Source organism: Monodelphis domestica, chromosome 5, assembly GCF_027887165.1.
Source record: "Monodelphis domestica isolate mMonDom1 chromosome 5, mMonDom1.pri, whole genome shotgun sequence".
NCBI lineage: Eukaryota > Metazoa > Chordata > Mammalia > Didelphimorphia > Didelphidae > Monodelphis > Monodelphis domestica.
Genome location: NC_077231.1, coordinates 40590553 through 40615691, shown reverse-complemented (window position 1 = coordinate 40615691; position 25139 = coordinate 40590553). Strand labels below are relative to the sequence as shown.

At 39.1% G+C, this 25139-nt stretch overlaps 1 protein-coding gene across 2 annotated transcripts in view; it reads left to right on the top strand.

Moving 5' to 3' along the window:
• Positions 1 to 206: 206 nt before the first annotated feature.
• Positions 207 to 25139, top strand: part of WIF1 (WNT inhibitory factor 1) — a 107596-nt gene continuing 82663 nt past the window's right edge. The window contains exons 1-2 of one of the 2 annotated variants that reach the window (XM_056798395.1): positions 207 to 1324; positions 1766 to 1905. In XM_056798395.1, coding sequence (XP_056654373.1) covers positions 1177 to 1324; positions 1766 to 1905 — 288 coding nt within the window. In that variant the 5' untranslated portion in view covers positions 207 to 1176. Of the gene's footprint in view, positions 1325 to 1399; positions 1545 to 1765; positions 1906 to 25139 lie in introns of those variants that run through there. The other variant, XM_056798396.1, reaches the window with a different exon arrangement.

Sequence of the window (25139 nt, the reverse complement as noted above, 5' to 3'; positions counted from 1 at the left end):
AGAGTAAAAGACCTCAACAAAAACTAAAAGAAGTCGCAGAGATAATGAATATGGCTTTAACAGCATGAATGGCTTTTATTTCTCCTAAATTTTTGCACCCCACAAATTACTCTCCACCCCCTTCTCTCCCAACCCTGCACTGAAAGGAGAAGAGTGGAGCTGGCCCAGTGTCGAAGCACGCTGGAGTAAGAGGGTGAGGCCATCTTCCTGGATGGACTGGGACCTTCAAGAACACTTGTTTCTTTCATGCCTACAACCTCTGCCAACACAATTCTGACTCCTTGGGGAATGGAAGGCTGTTCTTTCTTTCGTGGCCCTTTCCGATGATCTAGACTTGACGGAGTGAACTTGGCACTTGGTACTCTGCTGCACAGGGTCTGTGCCAAACTTTGGGGCTCTCACGTGCCCCTGATACAGAAGGTGCTGAAAAGGCAGCATCTTATTCCTAGGGACATTGTTGCCAGCATAACTTTCCCAAGAGTCAGAGTGAGAACTCTCTGTCTCTCTGTCCCTGTCTCTATCTCTCTCTGTCCGTCTCTGTCCCTCTCGTTTTCTCTCCTAGTTTTTGTCTGTTTCTGACTCTCTGGTTTGGGGGCGGGGTTGGTATCTCTTTTCTGTTGCTATCTCTATCTCTCTTTGTCTCTGTGTCTCCCTGACTTGGGCTCTGTCTCCTCGTTTTGGTCTGTTTCTGTCTCTGCCTCTGTCTCCCCTTATTTTTGTCTCTCTCTCTTTTTTCTGTCCCTGTTCTGCCTATTTCTCTCTTTGTTTGGTTGACTGTCCCTCTCTGTTTCTGCTTGCCTAGGTCTTTCTTTCTCCCTTCCCTCCCTGTCTTCTTTCCCCTCCCACACTGTCTTGCTTCTTTGGGATTTGGGGTTTAGAGGTTGTTGGCTTTTTTCACTCTCCTTTTTCCAGTTCCTCCTCCTTTCATTCCCCCTTTTTTTCCTCTGGCCCCCTCCTCTTCCCTCACCCCCTCCCTCTCTCGCTAGCTCATATCCTTGCTCTTTCTGCAGCCAGGAGAGGCCAAAAGAGAGACTCGGCGGTGTAAGAAGGAGCAGCCAGGGTAGAGGGAGTGCTAGAGCCGAGAAATCAACAGGCTCGAGCGGGTGGGGCAGGAGGAGAGTTTCCGCGGGGCCAGAGTTGCAGTGAAGTACCCTCAATCCGTTCTGCTGACCAGCAATGGCCAGGGAAAGCTTCCTCCCTTCCCTTCTAGTACTGCTCTGTAGCATCCTTCCATGGCTTTTCGTGCTCCAAACTGAAGCTGGGCCACAGCAGGAAGACAGCTTGTACATGTGGATTGGTGCTCACCAAGCCAGGGTCCTCATAGGTAAGCCCTCCCTCCCTCTACCTTGCCCTCTTTCCTTAAGCAGGGAGGGTCTTGGCCAATTGACAGACATGCCTTTCGAACGACGCTGATTTTAAACAAAAGGCTTTAAAACTCGGGCGATTTTTCTCCTTGAAACCCACTTCGATTCCGTTTTTTCATCCCCAAGGAACTTCGGCGAATGCGCTTCTTGATCCCGTGGCAGCTGGCCGGGACTTGCTAGGTACCCTTAAGGCTGCTTGCCCCTAAAACCTTTGTTTCCATCAGGCACTTTCTTACACACTTTTCCCCTTAGCAAGCATCAGCCCTAAACTAAGCTTCAAGGCTGCTCCAGGGAGCTGCATGGCCATCCTTGTAGCTTGGCTGTCCCATAAGAAATGGACAGGAAAGGCAGGTGTTTCTGCAGGCATCCGACCGCACACTCTGATTTGTTTTCTAAAACAGGTTTCGAAGAGGATATCTTGATTGTTTCGGAGGGGAAGATGGCCCCATTCACTCACGATTTCCGAAAAGCTCAACAGCGAATGCCGGCTATTCCTGTTAATATCCATTCCCTGAACTTCACCTGGCAAGCCACAGGAAAAGTAAGTACTGGTCCCTTCGAAAGGGTGTGGGGTCCGTTGCCTTTTAGGAATCCTGCTGCCTGCCCTGAAGCAGAAATAATGCATAAAGTGCCTAGTCTCCTACTTTTAGATTACAATCGGAAAATGATTTCCCACGTGATTTCCCATAATATTTACAAGCCAGGCGTCTTGTTTTCAGAGTTATTTTGGGGGGCCATACTTGTATTATCGTGCAAAACCCACTTCCATTTGATCCTTGTTGCAAGAGCACACGCATATAACATCCAAAATAGAGCCATAAATACGCCGAGGGGAAAGATAGCAGGCTTTGATCTGCATCCATCCGACTCCAGTGTTTTTAGAATTATGAACTAACAAAAGGAAAGACAACCGTGGGCGGAAGCACGCTTCCTTTCGAAGTAAGATGCGCTGCCCTGCAGTTGTTGCTGAGAGGACTTTGCTGTTTTCTCGGATCCTTTGCGCTAAACTTTGGCGCAGGTTCAAAATGCCCCCCGACTTTAATGTGGACTAACTGCATCGCGTTGGGGCACTCGAACTTTAAGCAAATTCCAGTATCTACAATTTCAGTTGCGTGAACGGAGGTAGTCATTTCCATTAGATAAGCATGGTATGATATGATACAACACAGTAAGAGATGGCATTTCACCTCAAAGCAAGCTTACTAATAATCTCAGACAAGAACCCGTATTGGAAAGTACGCATATTATCTGGAGCAATTGTTTATTTTTTTAAACCCCTACCTTCCGTCTTGGAGCCAATTGGCTAGGCAATAGAGGTTAAGTGACTTGCCCAGGGTCACACAGCCGGGAAGTGTCCGAGGTCACATTGGAACCCAGGACCTCAATCCACTGAGCCACCCAGCTGCCCCCTCGAGCAATTGATTTTAAAAGTCACCACTTAAATAATTTTCAATCATAATGTTTCCATTAAAGTATGGTTCAGAGGGAGCCACATTTTCTCAGCATAGTGTCTCTGTCTGGTCATCTCCATCTCGGTTATGAATAGATATCCATCAACAACTGAACATCAGTGACTTCCGATTTTAGGAAAGGAGCTGGGAGTGGTAAAGGCTTACAATGCATTTGCTCTAGGTCTCTGTATAATCAAAGAATCAACAACCGGAATGTGGAATAAATAAGACTTTGCCCATGAATTTAGTTTTTTATCCAGAGTAATGGTTACATCTTCTCTCTTCGGCTTAAATTCCAAGGTATGACAAAAAGGATCAAAAGGATCATTTCCATCAAGAGTGTGGTCCAGCAAGCATTTCATAATATGATAACTCTTATGTAATGAGAAACATGTCCAGTTTCATGGCTTTGTGCAAGGACAGGCACGATCACTTTTGCTCTGCCCTCTTCAATTTGCTCTCCTTGGAAACTGTTTACATTTACAATATTATCTTTTCACTTTCTATTGTATTCAACCTACAATGAGCACAAGTTAGTTGCAATATAACTGTCCTCTCTTTTACCACATTTAACCCTTTCTTCCTTCCTATTGCATTTCCTCCTGCATAACTTTTAAGGAAAAAATTATTTTATTGGCAAATTGAGACTGGGATTGGGGAAATACAAGTGGAAAGTGTCATGGAGACAAGTTGGCCAATTTCCCTTCTCATTCTTATTCTTTTGCCTAAAACCTTTTGGACAGCTGTTAAAATATCTCAATATTATTGTATATTTTCAAAAATAAATTTGACCTATAAGGTTATTGATTTACATTTGCATTAAAAGACAGCTTGAATAAACAGCACTCTCATTGCTACTGGATGGGAACCCTTGAAGATCAGACAAAGATAACCAATTTTTTTTTTAAATCTAACTTTCTAAACAGGCAATTTCTGAGCAAGAGCTGAAATGCTCTCTTTTCCCTCCTTGTGGTATTTTAGGTATTGCAAGGCTTTGCACACTTTTAGATGAGTAGTTGAATAGAAATTGATCAGGATATCATTTGATCTCAGAGCTGACGTTTTTTGTTAGTTCCAGATTTTGGAATGGAAATAGTTAGAGTAGCATTTTGGTCAGTATTTTGTTTTTCCTCTATCATTTGTTTGCTTGCCTAAAATGTTTAGATATGCTGTTATTTCTATCTTCCAGGAATTATAGCTCCAATATTCAGTGATCTCATTATCTTTGCTGCCCTCAGGTGTCTGTGATTAGAGGAATAGACGTTTTGTTCTATATTATGCCATGACAAGGTGATAAAAAAGGGACAAATTAGCAGGATCCTAGGAATTTGACATGACCTCAGAAGTCATCTAGTCCAACCTTTTTTTGCAGATGAGAAAACTGAGACTCAGAAACTTTGAGTGGCTTTCCCAAAGTCACACAGCCATTAAGTAGCAGGGCCAGAATTCAAACACAGGCTACCTTAAAAAAAAAAATCCACCTTTCCCCACAGTGCTCTAAATTGATGATCCTATAATTTAATCAATAAAGTAAAGAAAGCAAAAGAATAAATAATTTTCATGTGAGTTTAAATAATCTCCAAGGAATTCACTAATATATGCCTGCTTGCCAATTGCCAATTCCCTCTAGGCCTCCTGAAAACTCTCAAATGCCAAGGCTGCCTAAAAACCTCCCACTTTTGTCTCTGCAGACTTACTTTCCAATGAGAAAACTTTCTTTCCTATTCTTAGGAACTCTCTCTTTACTATAATTCCTTTTCCCCTTTGGAGGAGCATTTTCACTGTGGGGTTATACATTAAAGGAACCCCAATACTAATGGCTGGTTTATTTTTATCTTTAGTTCTTTTTTCTTTTTTTAAAATTAATTTATTTAGAACATTATTCCTTGGTTACAAGAATCATTATTTCCCTCCCTTCTCTCCCCCCACCCCTCCCCATAACTGATTCACAATTTCGCTAGATATTACATGTGTCCTTGATCAAAACTTATTTCCATGTTCGTTGTTGATGTTTGCATTAGGATGTTCATTTAGACTACATTCCCAACAATATCCCCTTTGACCCACATAATCAAGCAGTTGTTTTTCTTCTGTGTTTTAACTCCCGCAGTTTTTCCTATGAATGTGGATAATGTTCTTTCTCATAGATCCCTCCAAGTTGTTCAGGGTCACTGCATTGCCACTAACGGAGAAGTCCATTACATTCGATTGTACCACACTGTATCAGGTCTCTGTGTACAATGTTTTCCTGGTTCTGTTCCTTTCTCTCTGCATCAATTCCTGGAGGTTTTTCCAGTCTCCATGGAATTCCTCCACTTTATTATTCCTTTGAGCACAATAGTATTCCATCACCAACATAGATCACAATTTGTTCAGTCATTCCCCAATTGAAGGGCATCCCCTCATTTTCCAATTTTTGGCCACCACAAAGAGGGCAGCTATGAATATTTTTGTACAAGTCTTTTTCCTTGTTATCTATTTGGGGTACAAATCCAGTAGTGCTATGGCTGGATCAAAGGGCAGACAGTCTTTTAGCACCCTTTGGGCATAGTTCCAAATTGCCCTCCAGAATGGTTGGATTAATTCACAACTCCACCAGCAATGCATTAATGTCCCAACTTTGCCACATCCCCTCCAGCATTCATTACTTTCCTTTGCTGTGATGTTAACCAATCTGCTAGGTGTGAGGTGATACCTCAGAGTTGTTTTGATTTGCATCTCTCTGATTATAAGAGATGTAGAACACTTTTTTCATGTGCTTATTAAAAGTTTTTATTTCTTTAACTGAAAATTGCCTATTCATGTCCCTTGCCCATTTTTCAGTTGGAGAATGGCTTGATTTTTTGTACAACTGGTTTAGCTCTTTATAGATTTGAGTAATTAGACCTTTGTCAGAGGTTATTGTTATGAAGATTGTTTCCCAATTTGTTGTCCCCCTTCTAATTTTGGTTGAATTGGTTTTGTTTGTACAAAAAATTTTTAATTTGATGTAATCAAAATGATTGTTTTTACATTTTGTGATATTTTTCTAGCTCTTGCTTGGTCTTAAAATCTTTCCTTTCCCAAAGATCTGACATGTATACTATTCTGTGTTCATCTAATTTACTTATAGTTTCTTTCTTTATATTCAAGTCATTCATCCATTCTGATTTTATCTTGGTGTAGGGTGTGAGATGTTGATCCAAACCCATCTCTCCCACACTGTCTTCCAATTTTCCCAGCAGTTTTTATCAAATAGTGGATTTTGGTCCCAAAAGCTGGGATCTTTGGGCTTATCATAGACTGTCTTGCTGAGGTCACTTACCCCAAGTCTATTCCGCTGATGCTCCTTTCTGTCTTTTAACCAGTACCATATTGTTTTGATGACCACTGCTTTATAGTATAGTTTGCTAGGCCCCCTTCCTTCACCTTTTTTTCATGATTTCCCTGGATATCCTTGATCTTTTATCCTTCCAAATGAACTTTGTTATGATTTTTTTCTAATTCAGTAAAAAAGTTTTTTGGTAGTTCAATGGCTATGGCACTAAATAAGTAAATTAATTTGGGCAGGATTGTCATTTTTATTATGTTAGCTCATCCTACCTATGAGCAATCAATGTTTTTTCCAATTGTTTAGATCTAGTTTTAGTTGTGTGGAGAGGGTTTTGTAGTTGTGTTCATATAGTTCTGTGTTTATCTGAGCAGATAGATTCCTAAGTATTTTATATTGTCTAGGGTGATTTTAAATGGAATTTCTCTTTCTAATTCTTGCTGCTGAGATGGATTGGAGATATATAGAAATGCTGATGACATATGTGGGTTTATTTTGTATCCTGAAACTTTGCTAAAGTTGTTGATTATTTCCACTAGCTTTTTGGTTCTCTGGGATTTTTTAAGTAGACCATCATATCATCCGCAAAGAGTGATAGCTTGGTCTCCTCAGTGCCTATTTAAATACCTTCAATTTCTTTATCTTCTCTAATTGCTACAGCTAGTGTTTCTAATACAATGTTAAATAATAGAGGTGATAATGGGCATCCTTGTTTCACTTCTAATCTTGTTGGGAAGGCTTCTAGTTTATCCCCATTACAGATGAAGTTTGCTGATGGTTTTGGATATATACTGTTTATTATTTTTAGTTGAAAGAAATCTTCTATTCCTATACTTTCTAGTGTTTTCAATAGGAATGGGTGTTGTATTTTGTCAATTTTGGCTTTCTCTGCATCTATTGAGATAATCATGTGATTTTTGTTGGTTTACTTATTAATATGGTCAATTATGTGGATAGTTTCATTAAGGAGATTGATCTGTAGTTTTCTTTCTCTATGTTTGACCTGCCTGGCTTTGGAATAAGTACCATATTTGTGTCATAAAAGGAATTTGGTAGAACTCCTTCTTTGCTTATTCTGTCAAATTAGTTTGTATAATATTGGGATTAGTTGTTCTTTGAATGTTTGATAGAATTCATTTGTGAATCCATCTGGACCTGGGGATTTTTTCCTAGGGAGTTCTTTGATGGCTTGTTCAATTTCTTTTTCTGATATGGGGTTGTTTAGGTAGTCTATTTCTTCCTCTGTTAGCCTAGGCAATTTATATTTTTGTAAATATTCATCCATGTCACCTAGATTGCCATATTTATTGCCATATAATTGGGCATAATAGGTTTTAATGATTGCCTTAATTTCCTCTTCATTCGAGGTGAGGTCTCCCTTTTCATCTTGAATACTGCCAATTTGATTTTCTTCTTTCCTTTTTAAAATTAGATTGACTAATACTTTGTCTATTTTATTTTTTTTCAAAGTACCAGCTTCTAGTCTTACTTATTAAATCAATAGTTCTTTGACTTTCAATTTTATTAATTTCTCCTTTGATTTTTAGGATCTCTAATTTAGTCTTTATCTGAGGATTTTTCACTTGTTCACTTTCTAATTTTTTAATTTGCATGCCCAATTCATTGACCTCTACCCTCTCTAATTTGTTAATATATGAACTCAAGGATATAAATTTCCCCTTGAGTACTGCTTTGGCTGCATCCCATAAATTTTTGAAAGGATGTTTCACCATTGTCATTTTCTTCAATGAAATTATTAATTGTTTCTATGATTTGTTCTTTAACTGATTTTGGAGAATTGTATTGTTTAATTTCCAATTAATTTTTGATTTAGCTCTCCATGTACCCTAGTCATTATTATTTTCATTGCATTGTGATCTGAGAAGGTTGCATTTATTATTTCTGCTCTTTTGCATTTGTTTGCAATGTTTTCATGACCTAGCACATGGTCAATTTTGTGGCTGTACCTTGTGCTGCTGAAAAGAAGGTGTATTCTTTTTTGTCCCTATTTATTTTTTTCTCCATATATCTACTAACTCTGATTTTTCTAAGATTTCAATAACAGCTCTTACCTCTTTCTTATTTATTTTTTTGGTTTGATTTATCTAGTTCTGATAGAGGAAGGTTCAGGTCTCCCACTAGTATAGTTTTTCTATCTATTTCATCCTTGAGCTCCACTAGTGTCTCCTTTAGAAATCTGCATGGTATGCCATTTGGTGCATACATGTTGAGTACTGATATTTCCTCATTGTCTATACTGCCTTTTATCAGGATGTAATTACCTTCCCCATCACTTTTGACTAGATCTATTTTTACTTTGGCTTTGTCAGATATCAGATTGTGACTCCTGCCTTCTTTTTATCAGTTGATGCCCAATAGATTTGGATCCATCCTCTTACTTTTACCCTATATGTGTCTACCTTCCTCATGTGTGTTTCTTGTAGACAGCATGTGGTAGGGTTTTGGTTTCTAATACACTCTGCTATTCGCCTGCATTTTATGGGTGAGTTCATTCCAATCACATTCAGAGTTATGATTACCAGCTGTGTATTTCCCAGCATTTTGATTTCCACTCCTAGTCCTGCCTTTTCTTCTTTCACTATTTCCTTCTACACCAATGTTTTATTTAATCAGTCCCCCTAATTCCCACCCTTATTTTACTTCCCTTTAAACCCCCCTCCCTTCTTATTCCCCTCTTATTTTCTTTATAGTCTTTTTAAACTACCCCCCCACTCTCTCCTTCCCTTGTACTGTTTCCCTCCCCACCAGTCCATGTGTTACCCTTCTACTCCCCTATAGGGCACAAATCAATTCTCTGCCCCAATGGATTGGATTGTTCTTCCCTCTTTGAGTCAATTTCAATGCACATATGAGTTGAGTATTTTCTATCTCCAACCTCTTTACTCTTCCAGTGTAGTGATGTTCTCCTGGACCCTCCCGCCATGAGCTTCTTTATGACATATAAATTTACCCCCATTTGTTTCTTTTCCTATTTCTTTTAGTATTAACCTCTTTTTTAGATCTAGTTGTGTATATGTGTGTGTGTATATATACACATATATACATATGTATTTATGCATACATATATCTATATACATATTTATGTCTTGGCATTTCATCCTATACAGTTTGTCACTGTTTCCTCTAAGTGTAATTCTTCTAGCTGCCCAGGTGATAATAATTTTTTTTAAACCCTTACCTTCCATCTTGGAGTCAATACTGGGTATTGACTCCAAGGAAGAAGAGTGGTAAGGGCTAGGCAATGGGGGTCAAATGACTTTCCCAGGGTCACACAGCTGGAAAGTGTCTGATTCCAGATTTCAATCTAGGACCTCCTGTCTCTGGGCCTGGCTCTCAATCCACTGAGCAACCCAGCTGCCCCCGATAATAGTATTTTTAAGAGTTACCAATGACCTATTTTCTTATAGGGATACATATCATTTTAACTTATTGGGTCTCTTTAAAAAAGTGTTTTTGTTTTGTTTTGTTTTTCTTTTTTCCCTCTTTTTTAATTACCTTTTGACGATTCTCTTGAGTTCTGTGCTTGGGCATCAGATCTTATGTTCAGGTCTGGTCTTTTCTTTACAAATTCTTGGAATTCCCCTATTTTGTTGAATGACCATACTTTCCCCTGTAAGAATATGGTCAGTTTTGCTGGGAAATTGATTCTTGGTTGTAGACCTAGTTCCCTTGCTTTCCAGAATATCATATTCCATACCTTTCGTTCCTTCACTGTAGATGCAGCCAGATCCTGCTTTATCCTCACTGTGCTTTCATGGTATCTGAATGGCTTCTTCTTGGCAGCTGTAATATTTTTTCCTTGGTCTGATAGATCTTGAATTTGGCTATAACATTCCTGGGTGTTGTCAGTTGGGAATTAAGTACAGGAGGTGATCTGTAGATTCTCTCAATCTCCACTTTCCCCTCTTGTTCTAGAATATCAGGGCAGTTTATCTTTAGTTCTTTTAATGAGAGACATCATTGTGTGATGGATGATGGGTCTCTAAGTCATGAAAACTTTAGTTCAAATCCTGCCTCTTGACAAATACTGGTTCTGTAATCCTGGGCAAGACTGTCCTAGGCGATTTTCTAAGGCTATACCTTTTCAAGTAGATGTACATTTGAATTGGTAGAGGAAGCTTCCTTATTGTTTGTTCCCTAAACCAAGGAAATTCCAAATTTGGTCTTTAAAGACCACACAACAATCCATTTAACAGCTTATAGGGTTTTGTCAGAAATCCTTTAGAACCATGGATCTAGAGTTTTAAAAAAACTTAGGCAGTACTGAGTTGAATCACCTCATTTTATGAATGAGAAAACTAAGGCATAGAGAATTTTAGTGACTTGTCTAGAGTCACAGAGCTAGGAAATGACTAGGGTAGGATTTGAACTCAGGTCTTCCTGACTCTCCTTTGACCTCCTCAACTTGCTTTGCCTCCACTAATTCTTAGACCTATACCAAGGCAAGGGCTGTATATTAAGCTAGGGAACCCATTTGGATGCCTCCTAGTCTCTCTCTTTCCCCCTCCTAATCCTTGATGAACTTATGATTTCATCAGTGAAGAAACTTTCTTCACCAATACAAGCTCATGAGTCTTACAGTGATCCTTGAAAGTACTGGATGGACAAGGAACTTGCTAAAGGTCACATAGCTAGTATGTGGGAATTAAAGCCAGGTCTCCACTGTAGACAAGGTCAGCCTTCCATCCACTATGCCACATCATCTCTCTCGGATGCTCACACTAGAAAGTAGTTAACCATGCTATCTTGGAAGCAACCTACCATGTACACAGTTACCTTCTTCCCTTTTTTATTAAACCTTTACCATTTGTCTTGGAATCGATACTAAGTATTGACTTTAAGGGAAAAGAGTGGCAAGAGCTAGGCAATCAGAGTGAAGTGACTTGCCCAAGGTCACAAAAGCAGGAAATGTCTGAGGTCAGATTTGAACCCAAGTCCTTCCAACTACAGCCCTGGCACTCTATCCATACCTAGCCTCTCTGGCTTAAAAATCTTGTATAAAATATCCTTTTCCTCATGTAGGTAGATGATATTCTTGTTGCTAGTTTAATGGGGCATTTGGGGGGATTTTTTTTAAGTGACAATGTGTTCATGTAGAGTTATCTGTACTCTTTAAAATGATTCATCTCCAAAGGGATAGTGAACTTTTTTACATAATTGACTGTAATTAAGGGGGCAAAATGGGGCTTTTCTTCTGTCCAATTATCAGCTGGGCCATATTAGGATCAAACCTATACCCTGGGTCTTGTCCTGGTCAACTCTCTCTCTGGTCAACTAAGCTAACACCCCCATTGGTTAGTTTAAGCCTTCAGGAGGTTGATATATTGTCCATAAATCTTTATAACCACTCAGTGGTGCTGTTTCATCTACTCAGTTGCAAAATGTTCCAAAAACAAAATTGAGATGTTTTGTAAGGGATGTGGCAAGAGAAGGAAAATATTTTGTTTCTACCTAACATACTTAACCCACCCCCCAAAAACCCCCTTACCTTTTGTCTTAGAACAGATACTAAGTATTGATTCTGAGGGAGAAGAGTGGTAAAAGGGCCATACATTTGGGGTTAAGTGACCTGCCCAGTCTCTCCAGACCTGACACTAGCCACTGTTGAAACTTGTACTCTGGATGAAGAACAGACACATGAATTTCTGGAAATGCAGGATGCCCTTTCAAATTAAACCAGCATTATTAACATTTTCCCCATCACTTCCTTAACTAGACAATCAACAAAACGATAAATCAAGCCTTGATTTGTAGCATTTGTCTATTTCTGAGATTTAAATGCTCACACCAAAAATGTAATAATTGTTTCTCCAGAGTTGGTGTGATCTGGCTCCAACACATCCCTTGTTCATCTACTCTTGAGTTCTCCCTCTCTCTCTCTCTCTTTTTAAAAACCTGATCAATATTGTGTTTTAGTTCCAAAAGTGACAAGATGTAAGGACTAGGCAACAGGGGCTGAGTGACTTGTCCAAGGTCATACAGATAAGAAGTGCCTGACTTCTCATCTTTAGGTGTGACTCTCAAAGTACTGAGCCACCTAGCTGCCCCCTTGAGTCCTTTCTTTTAAAAATTATTATTATTATTTTTTAAAAACACCTTTACCTTCGTTCTTAGAATCAATATGGTATATTGGTTTCAAGGCAGAAGAGTGGTAAGGGCTAGGCAATGGGGATTAAGTGACTTGCCCACGGTCACACAGCTGGGAAGTGTCAGGTCAGATTTGAACCTAGGACCTCCCATCTCTGGGCCTGGTTCTCTATCCACTGAGCTACCCCTTCTCTCCTTAAAAAAATTTTTTTTTGACCCCTGATTTCATTAGTATCAGGAGGGATGTCTTTTTTGCAACTTACATTCTTGATCAGTCACCAATTGCACCCAAGAGGCTAAATGACTTGCTCAGGGTCATATAGCTAGTATGTGTAACTTGAACCCAGATCTCAATGATGCCAATGCTAACTCTTTCTTCACATAACATGTTGCCTCTCACCCCAGAGTTCTTCAGTCCAATTAATATCAACAGGATAGTATTGGAAGTGTTGGGAAAATATTTCATGCTCCCAACAGATGGATAAATTTTCATTGACATTCTAATCACTTATCTTGATGCAAGGTTTGAATCACTGACTTGCAGAATTGATCTGAGAAAAATATTCTAAATCAATTCATTAAATAAAAATTTTCAAATATTAAAAAAATATATTGATCTGACTTTTATTTCCATTTTTTTTTCTGTCCAAAGAGCTAGCTAGACTACTGAGTTTCCTGACCAGCCAGCAATTGGTGGTCCTCCTGTGGGAACCAATTTGTCCATCTCTAGCCTTTCTCCATGGCTCACCCATCAGCTTTTCATACCTTCTTCTAGTAAATGAAATTGATCTGGTTGGCAATTTTAGGGTGGTGGGCAGTGAAAAATGGACTCTATCTTGATTCAGAGACTCTGACTCTAAAACTTGGCTCTGCCACTAACTTGCTGCCTTTGTGTCATCTTGAGCAAGTCATTTAGCCCCTCTGAAACTCAATTTCCTCATCTGTAAAATAAGAATATTGGACTGGATGACCTCTAAGGTCCTTTCCAGTTCTAAAGCAATATAACTATAAGACTTAAAAAAAACCAAAAAACCTTACTTTCTATCAGTGTCAGTTCTAAGACAGAAGAGCAGTAAGGTCTGGGCAACTGGGGTTAAATGACTTGCCTAGGGTCACATAGTTAGGAAATATCTGAGCCCTAATTTGAACCCAGATATCCTGACTCTATCCACTGTACTACCTAGCTGCCCTAATATTATAAGATCTTTTGACTTAAGGGAAACTATTAGAAATGAGAAAATATCTTATTTGAGGAGAACAAGAGAGTTCTTAATAGAATCGACATCTTTCAGAATAAATCTACTCCTCAAAACCCAAAATGAACTTCATTACAGAATCAAAAAAATTGTTGGGTGACCCTGGGCAAGTCACTTAACCCCCTTTGCTAGCCCTTATTGCTCTTCTGCTTTGGAATCAATGCAGTATTGATTCTAAGAAGTAAGGTAAGGCTTTATTTTTTTAATAATAATAAATAAATAAATAAAGGACTCAAAGGGCAGCTAGGTGACTCAGCACATTGAGAATCACATCTAAATATGTTGATTCTAAGATAGAAAGGTTTTTTTTTTTAATAAAAAAATTAAAAAACAAAAACAAAATAAAAACCACCATGAAGGAAAGGAAATTTGAATTAGATCCTCTTACCAAAATCTGGGCTCATTTTTTTTGACCCAGAAATGTTTATAGAGTCTCTCTGCTAAATGATTTCTATATAATCACCCACCATCACATCCATTCATTAAGGTGGCCTCAAAACATAAGGATTTCCTTCCCCTCCCCTCCTCCCTCCCAATCAACTGTTCTGCATTGTAGAACCCAGCTTCAGTGAACTGCTGCCTTCGGTCTCCCCAAGAGATCTCCCTGATCTGGCTGAGCAGGGGAGGCTTATATTGAAATTTTCTTCTTCCTAACCCCCATGCCTTTGACAAAATCAAATCAAAGGCACAGAGAATGAATTTTAATTTCAGTATACTTCCCCTTAATCTTCAAAGGAAATGCCTACCACTGTTAAACACCTCATTCCATCTCTGAAGTTATGGTAACACTTAGGTTTTGAGGCGCAGAATGGGCACTGCTCACATGTTTTCCTAATGGAGTTATGATTGTTTGGGAAGTTCCAGGCCAAGCTGCATACCTTCACACTCCTGGGATTTACAGTAGTGTCTTTACTCTAGTATCTTTTCTGTCGCCAAACAGAGGAAATGCCTCATTTTCTGACCTCTGTACCATGGTTTCAAAGTGGGAATGTGAAGATGTTTACATACTGCGGGCATGATTTCTTAAAGGAGGTTCTCATAGAGCCTGAAACCTTTAATATTTAGATTCTGTTCTGCTGTGGTATTTTGCATCATGGTGTTGTAGACATGCCACTAGGGATCAAAGAGGAATACCGTAGAGATCCCACTTCATTGAGGAAAGCAGGCATGTGCCAGCCATCTGTTGTATCTGCTGATAGAAAACAGTTTCTAGAACCTTTGCCAGAGGGGAAAAAAAAAAAGAAAGAGAGAGAGAGAGAGAGAGAGAGAGAGAGAGAGAGAGAGAGAGAGAGAGAGAGAGAGAGAGAGAGAGAGAGAGAGAGAGAGAGAGAGAGAGAGAGAGAGAGAGAGAGAGAGAGAGAGAGAGAGAGAGAGAAAGGCTTTATTGCTTAGAGGAGATGAGTTACAAGGCACCTTGTAAGCTACATCTGGTTCCATAGTCATTTACATGGCATAAATGTAAACTACATTATTGCTTCTTTAAGTAGTGGTGTAAAGTGATGGTAAATAAATCCTTCATTGGCATCCGTGGCTGTTTGCTCTTGTATTTTAGTTTATTTGTTCCTGCTGGCTGCTGGTGCAGTTCAGGGGAAACAGAGAACTGTTGTCCATGACACTGAAACTGTCTTGCGGGAGAATTGGGTATTTGATGCCTTCGTATCCATATTAAAAAGCAGAGGTGTGGCGATCTGAAACCATCTGCGGTGCAGAGACCCTCCTGCAAATACAGCGGGAGGAAGTGAAGCTGGAACACGGGCCCTCATTGACTCTGAGGTGGTTTGCGGTCAGTTAAACCCAATCTCCCCAGCCGCGAGGAGGGAATGGGCCATTGTAAATGGCGCCTCCCCACTGACTGCCGGGATAGGGCTGGTTCCTCCCTACCTGTCCTTGCCTCTGGGACCTGGCTACATCATTCAGCAAACGATTCCTCCTCTCTCACCCTCCCTTCTCTCGGCCAGCTTCAACCTCTCGTTTTTCTACTCGCGTTCTCTCTTCCGCCTGCAAACATTCAGACCGCTCAGCCCAGAAGCAAACCTGGCATTGGCCGTGCTGCTCCCTTAAACCTTCCTCTTCTTCATTACAACTGACACTTCTGAAAAGAATAGTCTATGTGGTGGGCTGGAGGAAGGACAGCTAGGTTGCTCAGTGGATAGAGCCAAACCTGAGATAGGGGGTTCCAGTTTCAAGTCTAGCCTCAGACACTTCCTAGGCAAGTCATTTAACCTCAGTTTCCTACCCTTACTGCTCTTCTGCCTTGGAACCGATATACAGCATTGATTCTAAGATAGAAAAGAAGGGCTTAAAAAAAAGAGAATGGTTTATACTAATTGTAGCCATTGCTTCAGCATCCATTTAACCCTATCTTGGTATTAATTCTTTTTGTAAAAACTTTTCTCTTTATTTTATTCCAATAACAAATATACACATAAGTTTTCCAAAGTTACAGGATTCGTGTTGTCTTTCCTCTTCCCTCCTCCCTCCCAGAGCTGATTAGCAATTCCACTGGGTTACACATGTTTTATCATATAGTATGGATTCTAAGACCAAAGAGCAGCAAGGGCTAGACAATCAGGGTTAAGTGACTTGGCTAGGAACACACAGCTTAGGAAGTGTCTGAGACCAGATTTGAATCCAGGTCCTCCTGACTCCTGGCGTTCTATCCACTGTGTCACCTAGTTGCCTCAAATCAAAAATACTTCTTTTTTTTTTAATTTATTTTTATTGTCATGTAAAACACTTCCATATTGGTCATTGTTGTAAGAGCAAAGTCATACATAATTCAAACCCACCAAATAAAACCATAAATACATTGATGTGAAAGACGACTGCAATAGTTCTCTCTCCAGAGGTGGAGAGCGTTCCTTATCATAAATCTTTCAGGATTGTCCCAGATTATTGCATTGTTGAGAGTAGCCAAGCTTTCACAGATAATCACCAGCCAATATTGCTGTAACTGTGCACAGTGTTCTCCCAACTCTGCTTATTTCACTCTACATCAGTTCATGGAGGTCTTTCCAGCTTTTTCTGAAATCATCTTGCTTATCATTTCTCATAGCACAATAGTATTCTATCACCAACATATGGCACAATTTGTTCAGCCATTCCTCAGTTGAATTGATGGACATCTCATTTTCCAATGCTTTGCCACTATCAAAAATACTTCTAAAAAGAAAAGTGGCATTTGCATGGCTTCAGCAAGAATGCATCAGACCAAACTAATCTAATTTTATTTTTTAGCAAGATTACTGTTAGGATTAAAATTAATATATAATAACTCAAGTATTATATTTATAAGATTTATTAAAATAAAAACTAGAGTTAAAAGGGAGCTGCCTAACTTGATCACAATCTCGAGAAAGAAGAGCGATAGGGTGGAGACACCAAACTACATACAAACTTGACCACATGTCATAGTGGAGAGAGAAGAGGAATTCTGGGAAATACTGAAGGACTTCTGGGGGTTGAAGTCCAAGGGTTCAAAAATCTAATTAATACATTACTGAACTGATAGATGAGGAAATGCTATACAGTTTATCTGAATTTTAATAAAGGCTCTTCTGCTACTCTTGTGGACAAGATGGAGAGATGTAGGCTAGATGATATTTTCAGTGAGGTGCATTTGAAATTCATTGACAGGTCAGATCCAAAATGTAGTGATTCATTATCAGTTTGAGGTCAGCTGGGGTTTCCAGCAAATGCTCTAGGGATCTGCTGCTGGCTCTGAAATAAAGGTCTACTTGGCATGTTTATCAAATTCGATTACATAAAACTAGAAGGAACAGCTAACCTGATGCATGACAGAATAAAGATCCAAAAGCTCTTGACTAAACAATCAATATAAAATTTAGTGGGGCCAGATGTGTGATATTCTGCTCAGCTTCCAAAAGAACCACTAATGCAATATGGAGGAGACCTGACTGGATAGGAGTTCATCTAAAAAAGATGAGGTTCTTAGTGAGCTTAAAGCTCAAAATGAGTCCTCAGTATATGACAAAGAAAAAGAATCTAAGTCAATTTTAGTCTGAATTAAGAAAGGTGTATAGAAGTAGGGAGGTGATTGTCCAGGTTGGGTGGGCTGTTGTTATTGTTGTTATTGCTCAGTCATCTCAGTCATTCTGACTCTTTGTGATCCCATTTGGGGTTTTCTTAGCAAAGACACTGGAGTGGTTTGCCGTTTCCTTTCCCAGCTCATTTTACATATGAAGAAACTGAGACAAACAGGATTAAGTGACTTGTCAAGGTTCACACAGATAGTAAGTCTGAGGCCAGATTTGAACTCATGGAGATGAGTCTTCCTGATTCCAAGTCCAGCACCCTATATCCACCGTACCAGTTGTACTCTAGCCCAATGTCTGTTGTGGAGAGCAAGAAGGATGTGCCTGTACCCCTACCCTACCCTAGTAGAGGAAGAGTCTAAAATTGTCATGGCTGGGGGATCTCTTGATAATTTCCCTTTCTCCTGTAATAGTCTTAATCTAGAATTATATTTAGATGTTATACATCAAATATTTGTGGTTGATGGGGACAATAAAAGACACTTCTCTGGCTACTCAAGGAGAGGAAAAGACTTGGCTTACTGCCACCAGCTTAACTATCTCCTTCCAAATGCTGGTGATACAAAAAACAAACAAACAAACAAACAAAAAAAACACCAAGAAGAGCTGGCAAACTTCTTTATAAAAGTCAGCCATAAATGGAAATTAGGAAAGTTTTATAGATTAGGATAGACCAAAGAATGTACCAGAGAAAATGAACTCTTTAACTGGCAATGAAATAAGATTTCAGTTCAATCTATTGGATAGAAAATACTGAGAGGAGCCTGCTATTAGTGGGCTTTAGAATTGCAGGTGCTGGACATCAAGGAACATAGTTGGAAGTGACTTCTTTACATGTCTGTGGCTCCAAGGAGATCTCTTTCCCATAATTCAAAAGGCTACACTTGACTCTCTTGACCACCTCTCTTGAATTCCCTCCTCTGAAATTCCCTCTTTCCATTTCCCCACTTATACAAGTGTTGGCAGCTTGGTGGTCTCTCACTCAATCTGGAATTCCATCACCCTTTTTTTGTAATCAGCACACAGGACCATAGTGTTATTGCTTGGGAAACCCACTGCGGAATTGGGAAGACAAACAAAGGCAACTTTGCATGATGGCTACCTTATAGGTTCTATTTCCAAGTCCATTATATATGACTTTACTTCATTAAATTCACCATTGCTAATAATGGAAAAGAAGATGGGAAAGATGACTTCCATCGTAATTAGCTTTTCTGACTAATGACAACATCCTGGCAGAAAACAGACCTTGGCACATATGCCAATCCTTCTGTTATCAGCTACATGGATTGGTAAACAGATATTAACTCTTCGTAGCCTTTAACAGCTGGTACAAGCACTTGGCCTCCAAAATGTTACAGCCAGGTAGTCATAAAAGTTGTTAATCATTCAGTTTACTTCCTCCTCTCTTACTTGTGACTCAGAGAACTTCAACTCCCATCTTTCTTTCCTATGTCTATAAAAACGTTCTTAACGGACATTATATGGTGTTGACTTTGTCTCTGAAGATGCATTATTTTGGTGAGTCTAGGCAAACATGCTCTAAATTGCTGCATAAGAATTCTGCTAACAGACTTTGAAATATTTTCTTGAAGTCTGAGAAAACATCCCAGTTACAGTGAATAAATCAAGTTAGATAAATGATTCCCAAGTTTAAGCCCATAATCTGGAATGGTGATGAATGGATTTATCTGAAATATCCTTTTTATAGAAAAACCAGCTCTTTCAAGCAGTTTTTCTTAATGAAAACACTTTGTGGCCATCCTTTCTCCCTCTTTCTTCTGTTTTTCATTGGACATGGGTATCTGCCTGAGCTGTAAATTTCATCCTCTCTTCTTGGTCCAGCACGTGAATGGGAAAGAGACTCATTCAAACCCTCAGGTTCCTTTATAGATTCATTTTCTTGATCTCCATGGTGGGGTCCTTCAACAATCACTGGACAAAATCTCTCAGGGCAGCCTTTTGTTGTGGGTATGGAGAGAAGGGATTGAAGAATGCATGAGCATAATGAAAAAGAGGATTTGGTCACATTCAGCCTCCTGCCATTAAAGTCAGGGGATTGTGTATTTGATTTGGCAGCATTTCTCAGTTTCACTAAATCCATTATACTCAGGTCTCTATATGTCAAGAAATATACTTCCCTCAGGCAGGAAGTAAATCTTTTCTTTGCCATAAAACAGAAAAAGGGATTTTGTACCGATGGGCAAAATTAGTTAAAATTGATAGGAGAGGCAATGATAAAGAAAGCAGTCCAACTGTAGGTACAGTTGTTCTGGGAGAGCATATGCCCTGTTCTGAGGGATTCGAGCTTGTATCTCAGTGATTTGGTGGAAGAGTACAGTAGGCTTCAGCAAATGAGACCCTGGAAATGGTGGTGTGAGGGCAATCATGCCAGCAGCCCAGAACAGTGTGACAAAGCATGGGAAAAGCAGTGACTGTGAGGAGGAAATGTGGCCCTTTTCCATACTATTATTGGATGTCCTGAAAATTTATGACCCCGTCTTTACCTCAGATATGAAATTTTGATGTGAAAGCTATGAAAATTTGCTTTTCTGCACTGCAACCCTACTTACATCCAAGACTGGGCTGATTTTCCTGAAGGGGAGCCCTGTGACTTTGACAACTGTATCATGTGATTGTTCAGTTGTTCCAATCATGTCTGATTTTTTCATGAGTTTTCTTTTTTCTTTCTTTTTTTCTTTTCATTTAATTTGTTTTTCTTTTTTCACTATGAGTTTTCTTGACAAAGATACTGGAGTTATTTGCTATTTCCGTCTCCAGCTCATTTTACTGAGGCAAATAGGTTTAAGTGACTTGCCCAGGGTCACACAGCAAATAGGTGTCTGAGGCCAGAACTGAACCCAGAAAAAGGAGCCTTCCTGACTCCACTCCAGCTGTCCTAAATGCATGCATGGCTGTCTCTAAAAACTGAGAATTAAGACCCCAAATCTTGGTTCCAACATCCCATAACTAAGTCCGTATAGGGAAGGTTATTTATTCTCTCTGCAGCTGAATTTCCTTTTCTCCAAATGGATGCAAGGAATTCAAAAGTGAATCTCAGAATCCTCTGATTTTGTTTGCCCACTGACTTTGTCACTTCAATTCCTACCTCTTTGGGTTAAAGGCGCTAGGTAGAAACACACTCTGCTTCTCTCACAAAAGTATCAAGTCCTGTTCTAATTTTATGTTCTTTCTGTGTCTTGGGAAGTATTTTTTCTGTCCATCCCTCCAACACTCCAGGGGATTTTCCTATCATGGCAGCAGCTGGCCAATGTCTCATCATACATCTTGACTGGAGGAAAGGAAGTAGCAGTGTGAGATGCCTTCCTGCTCATGATGGGTAGAGGAGAATCCAGTCTCAATTACTTTTCAGTTTCAAACTATTTGGGGCTGTGACAATCATAAATGTGCCCCTCGCCACTACCACCCACTTTCTTTTCTCAGGGGAAAAGCATCATAATAAAGAGTATTACACTTCATTTTAGAAGTTTATTCAATTTTATATTTTGTTTCTCCCCTTGATTGGCCTATGGCCCTATTTGCATAGACTCTAAATGTCTAGATAAGTTCTGGGCCCCCTTGAAAATTGTCAGTCATCCAGTGGTGGTGGTCGTTTTTTTAAATTTTATTGATGATTGACCAACTCTGAATTTATGACCCTATGATTCTTGTGTTTTTAAATCAAGGTCATTTCTGTAAATACTAAAGCATACAGCATTACAGATACAGATCAATAAATCAATTCCTTTCAATAAACACATATTAAGCATGTGCCCAGCATCATAATAAGATCACAGTCACGTCTGTCTACATCAACAACATTCTCTTCTCTCCTCTGCCTCTTGCCTCAGAATTAAAGCCTTCTTGTAACCAGAAAATACAAGTGAGGAAGCAGAATGATTATACCTGACCACATATATGTGGGGCACTCTGCCTTTGTAGACTCCCTGTCAAGAGGCAAAAGTGTGTTCCATTTGTTGCTCTCTGGGACCAGTCTTGATTTGTAAATTTAGTCATAGCAAGACTTAACATTTGTGCAGAACTTTAAGGTTTACAAAGCATTTAACAAGGGGGAAAATGGGTAGCACAGTGGATAGAGCCCCAGACTTGTTGTCAGATAACCTGGGTTCAAATCGGGTCTCAGACATTTCCTAGCTTTGTGGCAAGTCACTTAACCCTGATTGTTTGCCCCTTGTTGCTCTTCTGTTTTATTTTTATTTTTTGATTTGAAAATTTTTATTTAATTAATTTGCTCTTCTGTTTTAGACCTGATACTAAGGCAGAAGGAGGTAAGGTTTGGTGTTGTTGTTGTTTTTTTTTTTAAGAAGAAAAATGGAAAAGAAAAGGCACTTAATATATTTTACTTCAACATAATCTCATAATCATCCTGGGAAATAGATAGTAAAAGCATGATTCTCACCATTTTATAAGTGAGGACCCTGGACATCAATGACCTGTCCATGGTCACAAAATGACCAAGTCTTCCCTGATTTCAGGTCTAGCACTTTCTCCATTATGTACTCATCTAAGAAGTATCTACATGGATAAGACACACATCTTATGTTTATTTGATTAAAAGCATTCAACATAGCTTAGAGTAGAAGGAGTTGGACAGTTTCTGAAGAATCATTTAAGGCAACAGTTTTTCAGACCCTGATGATACATCCCTGAATAATTAAGCCATATGGCATAATGGGAGCCTCCAGTAGTACTGAATGGCGCTTTGTTCTTTTCCCACCCCATCTCATTTATGGCGACTTCCTTTCACCTGCACTCTGGGAGTAAAATTAGAATCTCAAACTCAGAAAGAAAAGACAATAAAATGACCAGAGCCAAATGAAACCAGGTTGTAATATCATCCCCTCTTTCCCATTTCACTGCCCACCCTTTGACTTTGAACATTTTCCCTCATAAAAGAGTCTAAATTTATGACCCCTCGGAAACCCTCACAAAGAACTCTCCAGATACAACTTTTCTTTCCTGTTCTATTGCTCTTCTTCATATAAGAAAACACAGTGTGCCAGCTCCAAGGTTCTCAAAGTATAGTCTGGAGACTCATGGTGATCCCCACAATTCTTTCAACAATCCATGAGGTCAAGACTTTTTTCATAATAATACTAAGATGCTTGAATTGGTAATATGGTAAACATCAACATGTAATCCACATAAACAAAAGCTTTTTGGAGAGGTCCTGGGTATTTAAGAGAATAAAGGGATGCTGAGACCAAATGGCTCAAGAACTGAAATATAAACAAACAAAATAAATAAAAGGATGAACAAATAAACTAATTAATGAACAAACAAACAAACAAATAAATATGCTAGCTTATAGACCAGAAGATTGAGACATGGTTGAGAGACATATTCAACTTTGGAAGAACCATCTACCTTAGTTCCCAAGGGATCCCACAATAGGACAATCCAAGCCATGACTCAGTAGGTAAAATATGTGTCTGGATATCTAGAGGCAAGGTCAAAAGCATCTGAGTAGGGGGTCAGCATCCAGGAATTTAAATTGAGCATGAAGAAACAGGGTCTGAACTAGGACCTGTCAGAGTCAGGTGCCAGTGGGCAGGTTCATCTAACAACACAACCATTACTGTTGATCCAAGACCAAAGTCTTTGCGCATTGTCATATCTCGATTCTAATCATCCTTCTTGTTATATGGGTTGCCAAAAGGATAGACAATGGTTTGGTAGGCTGGAAGGAAACAATCATTTATTTAAAACTATGAATCAGACTATGCTAAGCACTTTACAAACATTATCTCATTTGACCCTCACAACAACCGTGAGAAGCAAGAACTATATTTATCCCCATTTTATAGGAATTGTGAGGAAATGGTGGCAGATATATTAAGTGACTTTAAATTTTCTTTGGAATGGAGTCCTACTTTTCTTCCAATAAGCATTGTTACTCTAACTCCTGAGATCCTGGGAATCATATTCCTTTCTTACCTTGACCATATTTAGAATTTCCTGGTTTCGTAACTGGGTAGGGGCAAAATTGAGCCAGATAGGTAATTTGCCATTTAAGAATCCCTATTATTGGAACTCGAGCTCAAGAAGAATCAGATATAATTAAACCACAGACTATAGGACTAGAAAAAATATGTGTGAAACAAACACTTGGCTATTTGCTTTTCATTGTTTCATAGAATCCTGCAATTTTAGGACTGGAAAATGTCAGTAATGCTGTTCTAGAAAGTGTCCTGGGTTCTGTTCTCCAAGGCCACCAAATAGCTGTGTGACATTGGAAAACCATTCATTTTACCTCTCTGGACTCCAGTTCCCTCTTCTGTCAAATGATGAAGTTTATTAGATTAAAATTCAGTAAGAATGGGGGCAGCTAAGTGGCTCAGAGAGCCAGAGCTAGAGAGCTAGGTCCTGGGTCTAGATCTGGTCTAAGACATTGCCCAGCCGTGTGACCCTGGGCAAGTCACTTAATCCCCATTTTGTAGCCCTTACCCCTCTTGTGTCTAGGAACCGATACACAGTGTTGAGTCTAAAATGGAAGGTCAGGGTTTTAAAAAAATTCAACAAAAATTTGTCTTGATGTTTAAATTTTGTTCTAACTCTAAAATTTCATGGCTTTTGTTGGGGAGGGTAGGATTTCTCCAAACCAATTTTTTAGTTAAGTAACTTTAAATGTATCTTTAGAAATGTTTATTCCCTAATCAACATTCTTCCCCTTAGGCGACTGTAGTGTTCCTTGTCCAACAAAAATGTGTACACAACAGTCTGCAAATCTGAAAATACAAGGAGCAACTCAAGTCCTATTTAGGAGCTGAAGGGAACTTCCTTATTCATTCTCAGCTAGCTTTAGACTTTTTTCTCTTTAGCATTTAGAAAAAGTACAAATACCCCTTTTTTTTAATTTTCCAAAGACATAAAACTGCATTGGATAGTATTTCTTTCAAAGAAGGTAAAAGTGCAGAGTGGATAGAGTGCTGGGTGAACCTGGAGTCAAGAAGACTCATTTTCCTGAGTCCAAATCTGGCCTCAGACTTTTACTAGCTGGATGTCCTTGGGTAAGTCACTTAATTCGGATTGTCTCAGTTTTCTAATCAAAATGAGCTGGAGAGGGAAAGGAAAACCACTCCAGTATCTTTGCCAAGAAAACTCCAAATAGGGTTGCAAAGAGTCTGACATGACTGAAATGACTGAATAACAAAACATGAATCCTTACAAAGTATTTTCTTTATAAAAGGCTTACCTGACAAATTAGATTTTAAGCTTATTTCAATGCAGTTTTCTACTGAGGGTTACTGCCTCCAATATCAAAAGGCATAGGCTAGGTTAACTAAAAATACTTTTCTTCCTATTTGTAGAAAATTGACTCCACCAAAGCATTAAAATACCGTGTAAGTTCTGTATTACACGGCAATCCAGTAAGGACCATATCACATGAGTTTCTGTGAGGGTTATTTGTGTAAGGAGGAAAAGTTGACCATTTGAGCTCCTTCCTCTGGTCCCCCAGTTACATAATGTGGATATTATGGAACATATGTACATATCTTATAATTATATTATATTATGTATCATTCTATTATACATAGACATATGTGTGTATGTATATGAGAATATATTTTATA